This window comes from Typopeltis vanoorti, chromosome 8, assembly GCF_054136105.1.
Source record: "Typopeltis vanoorti isolate ZY-2024b chromosome 8, IOZ_Tvanoo_1.0, whole genome shotgun sequence".
Classification (NCBI taxonomy): domain Eukaryota; kingdom Metazoa; phylum Arthropoda; class Arachnida; order Uropygi; family Thelyphonidae; genus Typopeltis; species Typopeltis vanoorti.
In genome coordinates, this window is record NC_143556.1 from 29,659,737 (window position 1) to 29,666,476 (window position 6,740).

Genomic DNA, 6,740 nt, shown 5'->3' on the forward strand with positions numbered 1-6,740 from the left:
GTTATGTTAAAATATTATTTCGAAGCTAACTACAGGACAGCCAGTACATACCGTATAACAAGACCTCAGACAACTAATTATATCACATATAAATATAATAATCACTACGGAAAGGCCACACGAAACTTCTACATCCCAGACATGCTAAATAAATTGCCTTTTGATTACAGGGATCTTACAAACTACAATAACCTGGAAAGAGCCCTAAGGACATATTATGAACAAGAAACACACACTCCACACACCCTTACAATTAATTCAGGCTTTCCAGTTCAGCAACGTGTCAAAATATTCCAAATTATCGTGTGTGTGTGTGTGTGTGTGTGTGTGTGTGTGTGTGTGTGGTGTGTGTGTGTCTCAACCTATGGATGTAGTGAATATCAGACCTATCAAACTTTAGCCTGCTTCTTAACACAGTAAACAATCCAATAAATAATAACTAACCGGTGTCATCCTGAGATAAGCTTAGAAATAAGCTTCGAGGATGAAAGCAGAGAAATTACATCTCAAACAAGATCATATATATATATATCATTGTTAAATGTATAAATACTGTAAAAAAGCAATATTATTCAACCGCAGAAACAATAAATTACCAACTACAGTAGCTATTGTTAGTATATTATACAGAAAAAAAGGAAATTCCTATACGAATATCATTATTACAAAAAAAAACAGCACTAAACCTGTTGTAATTATGCAATCATAATTTTAATAATAAAAGAGGATTGAATTAAAAAAATATGTATTCAAATGTCCAGAAGGATCATTTTTACAAGGTTTTCACACTGCCTGCTTGTTTGAATTTTTTCGAATAAATTTATTTTTGTAAACTTGATGTTGGTGAACGGATTTAACGATGCAGAAAATCTCAAAAATGCAATTCTGATTTCAATTTATCCATAGATGCACCGGATGACTACTTTATGAGGAGATGTGACTCACTTATTTTGTGTACCTGAAAATTCGAAATGGGTTATTAGCAGAATGCATTTATTCAGATAGTGTGTTTGCTGCGGTATGCAGTATGACTGTGGAAGAGGAGATTATTTTTGATTACGTAGGGTGGTTACATTCTCCCCAGTTTGTATTTCTGCATATATATATATATATATATATCAGCCCCACCCTGAAAGGTCCCATACCTATGACACGTGTTGATATGCTTTTTGAAAACCTGAAAAACATACGCACATACATACATAAAATAAACAGTTACGCATCCGAGAATGAAGTTGGGCACTTCTGTTTTCATGTCAAGGGAGATGTTAACTTCTCCTGATTTCCACTCTGGGTGTTCAGCGTCGTTAAGGATCTGGATTTCTTTTACATTACCTCACTTCGAGAACACGCTCCGAATGATATCTTCATTCTCAGCGTATTCTAGGGGATTCTCGATAATTTGAGCATTTTAAGGATGCTCACTACCATGAAGGGAGAAATTGTTTTACCGCCACATTCAAATCCGCCAAGTATCTTATTCCTGGAAGCGATGTTCTTGGTGACAACTTGGTATCTTCCGCCGCCATAAGGAGTGAATCCGAATATATTTTGGGCTCCTACATAGTCCATGAGAGCTCTTACTATTGCCCTAGCTGGCGTTGACGCATCCACCTCAAAGCCGAGGGGGTTCGGACGCGAGGACCAACAAATGACATCGCTAGAGTATTGGGAGGAGGGGGGGGCTGAATATTCCCACCACCGAGTGTTTGAAATTTCCCCAGTCCGGAGTTTAGGAAGATCTGTAAATTATCGTGAGCCCCGATGGGACTCGTACCGATATTAACGGTTAAGAACAGATACTACGAAATGCTATTAGCCTGTTAAACTGATAAGCACAGATACTACACTTCGATCTTAGCCAAAAGGTCGAGACAGATCGTAATCAGAAATATTATCCACCAAAAGACACTGACAAAGAGCTCATTCATGATAAAGAGCGACATATGTTTATTATAATCATTTAAAAGTGTTCTAAATTATTTCAGATTATTTTTTTTTAAACTCATAAACAATGAATCCGTTTCTGAGTTTATTCAATTAGTATTATTATTCAGTAAATAATTTAATTAAACTTTAATTATTTACTGAATTTAATTCATGAAAACAAAATTAATCCTGCAAATATTTCTCACCTCTAATATAACTTCGTTTTGCAGTGGTTGCTGTAAAGGGCAGATATTTAGATCAACATTCCAGAGAAAAACGAGATCCCCAAGTGAGTTCTTACTACGTGGATTTTCACCGTAAAAATATTAATGAAAATTCGAAAACAACCACGAATTCTGCTATTTATTTTTATTTATTTATTAATAATTAAATTAACTACTAAAATATATTGACAAACGATCCTGTTATTATCTTGTGAATTGCAATATTTTTTTCATCAATACCTTAATCTGAAATACGAGAGAAATCGTAGAAATCTTGTAAGAGAAATAGTTTTCAACCAGATATTTGAATGTTTTTATAATAATGTTAGCAAATGAAATGAACTGAAGTTTACGTGAATATTCAAAGAATTCCAGTTGTTCTTACTGACCACTAGAAGATTGACCTACCAAGGATTACCAAGTATCAACGACTAATTTTTATGTTTTTTTTTTCTTTGTTATAATTTCCACCACTGCCGCCTCAGTTCCCACCATTCCCTCAGTCTACCGACGCAACAATCTCCTCAAAGGTCTCCGCCGCAGTCGCCTCGACCTCAGTTGTCTACTATCATTTTAAACATTTTGAAAAGTAACAGTAAAGGTATAAACCTTAAGTCAAGTCCCAATAGATGGCGCGCCTATCAGACTGCCGTAATTCTCAAATCCACAGGCTCAAATACAGAGGTGGAAGACTTCCTGTAGAAGTCGTTGTAATCTTTACACATAAATTTCCCTAAGGCATAATATTTTCTTAACAACTAATAAACGAAGGATGCTTTTAGCTAGAAATTCTTATTATATTTATGTTATTCACTAATTTATTGAGAAAATTTTGATCAGCGAAAGAGAAAGTCATTATCATTAAATGCTTTCAATTTGAATTTTTGTAAACTAATAATAAAAATGGAATAAAGTTGCGAATAGAGTCAGTGTCTTTTGTATTATAATATTTCAACATAAATCTAACATTTGGAATGCCTTTAGTTCTCTGTTGAATCAATTTTTTTTCAATATAAAATGTCTCCTAGAAAGCATATGAATTAGAGAGGCAAGCCTTAATCTGTATTCATTCATCTGTGTTCGATCCAAGATCTAGTATCAGCAAATGCAAACACGCAATGAATGCACTCATTCATTGCGTGTTTACACAAATTGGTACATTTTAGTCCATATAATTATATATGGACTAAAATATTGTTGCTAACTTACACTAAGAATGTTTGTTGAAAAATGCTGTTTAGGGTACTTAATAAAATAAACTATTGATGTCCTAATGACTGCAATATTAACGAGATATTTTAACTCTACAATAACGTATTATTTCATTGAAATTGCGCTGTATTAAACTTTCAAACGTTTTTCATAAAAAATTATAAATAAATGTATGCATTCAGGGCGCCTGTGTAACTCTGCTCAAATGGTATTTGCATCCATTACGTGCCACCGGAAAAAAGATCTCTGATTTGATTCCAGTTGTCGATTACAAGAATTTTTCTCACCTTTTGTTCGGCTCATTTCCAAGCTAATGGATCTCTGACATCGACGGATCTCAGACTGTATTAGCTTACTTTCCTTTCTTACTGGAAACTTGAATTAATTTTTTTTAATCCTGCTATTCGAAAATTGACCGTAGAAGTCAAACTATTACAATTACAAATGTTAGCCTTCAATAATATGAGTGTCGAAGTATAGGGTCACGAGATGGCGGCCATTGCTTGCAATACACTCCTTTCCTGAATGCTAATTAGAACTATTGATCACCTTGGGTCAGCTATGATGAACGATTTCTACTTTTACCTTCGCACTTTTCCTCTTAAAGCTTTAATTGTTACACTACAATGATAATAGTAATTCCTGAGAGCTTTCAGGCCTCGATCCTGTAAAACTGCTTATACTTCGTCACCATATTTGATGAATAATTGGTGAGTCTTGGCTATATATTTTTGTATGTAAACTGCATTTGTACTCCAGCTTGTTTTCCAAGCTGGAGTTTGACATTTTAACTCACCTTCGATTGAAACGTCCTTTACATGTTTATCGTATTCTATAGAGAATTATAACCCGAGTGTTACATTCAAACTGCGGGTCGTGAAACCTGAAATGGGTTGCGAGTAACAGTTTTTAATGAAACAGAAAAGGAGATTTCGGAATACATTTTGAGGGTTTTTAACGCGTTTTCATTCTCGGCAGTGTCACATTTCATGTTCCATTTCAAGCGAAAACTCTATTGTCGGTATTATGTCCTTTCCGTGGTCGATCAGGATTCTTTAAACAAGGTTTTAAAATCATGCGGACGAAAAACCCGATTGTTCAGGTTTTACGTCCCTCAAAACAGGCAAGCTGACCCCTAACCGCACACACACAAACAAACAGATCTACAGGCAGAAATGCATGTTCTTAGGTCTTCCATTCATGATGGATCGAGTCCGTCTTGAACGGATAAGAATTGGATGAACGAATATACGTGCTTCATGTCCTTATACTCAGAGGAGACTTGAATATTTCATTTTTTTATTACACTAATTTACAATATTTCAACACAAACATTTACTTAATGATACGCAAAGCTAAATTTAGAAATAGAATCAGCTACTGAATATGCTCACACATTTCAGATAACATTAATGTGATCACCTACAAGCGGTTCTAATCCTCAAGAAGATCGACGTATCGCATGAGAGGTGGTGGTAGTTGCAGTTTATGAATTCCTTCTGGAAGATGGAAGTTGTTGTGCAATGCACGTCTGATGACACATCTGCAGAAATGGGTCAGTTTGGATGGGTTGAGACATCTCTGGCCCAGCAAAGGGATTCTTTCAATGGCTCTTTCAATAATCTCCTCTGTGTTGACCTTTCGGTTTTCTTCTGCCCCTCCTTCTACCGTGATTGGACTTATTAAAGTAATGATATTCTTCTCGACGACATTTTTCAAAGTAGGGAATGTGAGTTGAGGAACACTGCGAAGGAAGTATTTCACGCACATCGCTCTATCTTCGAAAAGTCGTTGCTCGCTTTCGTGGAGATGGTGATTTTCACTGTATAAGTACTCCAGCATGTACATCAATATAAGAAAAGTGATTTCACTTTCTGCATCAGTAAACCTAACCGTTAAATCAACTCCAACTCGAAGGAAAAGTAGGAGGCGATCAGGCTTTTTCATCCCGTAATTGTAGAAAGAAAAGTAACTGTCGTTGCAGAGAACATCGATGAACCGTTTGCCTGATTTAAATACCAACCTCTTTGCATTGGCAGCTCTTTGAAAGTAGGCTGTGGTGGATTCTTGCGGAGTTCTAGCATTGGGATCGTCTCTCCCAGGCCACGACCAAAGTGAGTTGATTTTATCGGGATAATCCAACTCTTGGAGAATGAGTCCCTGAAAGCGATCACAGTGGTACAAACACATTAGAACATCTCCAGCGAGTCGAAAATCTTGAATATTCTTCCAGTAGCACACCTTAGCAGGAACGTGGATCAAAGCTTCAAATTCATAGTCATCAAATTCTATGCAGGATTCGCTCTTCCATCTGGTGTACAAATCCACAACAGTTCGGATATTTTGTTCAACAGTCGACTGCGTTTCTTCTTTGTTTTCTGCCGAATTTAGGAGGTTGTCCACTTCACAAAGAATTTCTCGCGCTAAATTCATAGAAGGCCGGTGAGATCTTTGTAGCTGATTCATTTTGTATGGTTCGATGACAATCAGTTTTCATTATAATTTTTGTACATTGTTGAAACGACTCCATTTCATAATTTCAACCACACGTATTTTCTGCGTACAAATTTCTATTCTTTGTGACGTCACGATACCCAATGATGTATACTGTCGATTAATTTTAATAATAAGCTTTCTGAGTCTCGCCTATTTTTCTGTTCACGTGATTCGAGATTTATTTTTATTTTTGAAATCTTTTTATTTATTATTATTATCATTATTTTATTTTTATTTTATTTTATTTTATTTTTTTAAAATCTTTCGAAATCCCGGGACCATACAGTTCCTCCAACGAAAATTATTTCTAAATATATTTTTATTTATTATTTATTATATTTTAATGAAATGCGTCAATAACTGCTAACATATATAATATCAATAAGGTAGAGTGGATTTATATCAAATTTGATCACAAATATTGTTTGCTAATATTAAGTGCATTGTAATAAACCAGCACATTAGCCAAGGTGTCTGTTTATAGTGTTTTAAACCTCTTCATAATGCAGTTCCTTGAGCACAGTTCCACCAATGTGGTATACAGCTGGTAACCTTTTCAGCCCAAAATTTTAAAAGAAATGTTAGTACTTCAGCTTAGAAAGTTCTCTTGTGTTTCTCTCACCGATAAATCGACTGTGCTTTACGAAAACGGGTGTAGCTATGTTTTATGGCCAAGATCTTCAACGCATACTGCGAGCAATTAAGAATGTTGTGTATCCAGTACATTCACCTATTGTGGGAAGTCAATTAAAACATCGTTACTCTATAATAAACAGTGTTGTTGAAAATCCTTTTGTATACTGCATACTAAAATAAAATATTCGTGTTGGATTAACCTCAAATTATGTTTAGATGCACTTTACCAGAGCTTGTTAATTT

The 6,740-nt window shown here is 35.2% G+C and overlaps 1 protein-coding gene and 1 pseudogene across 1 annotated transcript; both read right to left on the minus strand.

Moving 5' to 3' along the window:
- Nucleotides 1-1,727: 1,727 nt before the first annotated feature.
- Nucleotides 1,728-1,882, minus strand: LOC150103894 (U2 spliceosomal RNA; annotated as a pseudogene).
- Nucleotides 1,883-4,799: 2,917 nt separating this feature from the next.
- LOC150103895 (uncharacterized) lies at nucleotides 4,800-5,831 on the minus strand. The gene has a single exon (XM_090397087.1). The coding sequence runs from the start codon at nucleotides 5,829-5,831 to the stop codon at nucleotides 4,800-4,802; it is 1,032 nt and encodes a 343-aa protein (XP_090253213.1).
- Nucleotides 5,832-6,740: the final 909 nt, after the last annotated feature.

Bases quoted from the DNA above. Each gene is read 5' to 3' on its own strand.
- LOC150103895 (XM_090397087.1), bottom strand. From the start codon at position 5,831: ATGAATCAGCTACAAAGATCTCACCGGCCTTCTATGAATTTAGCGCGA.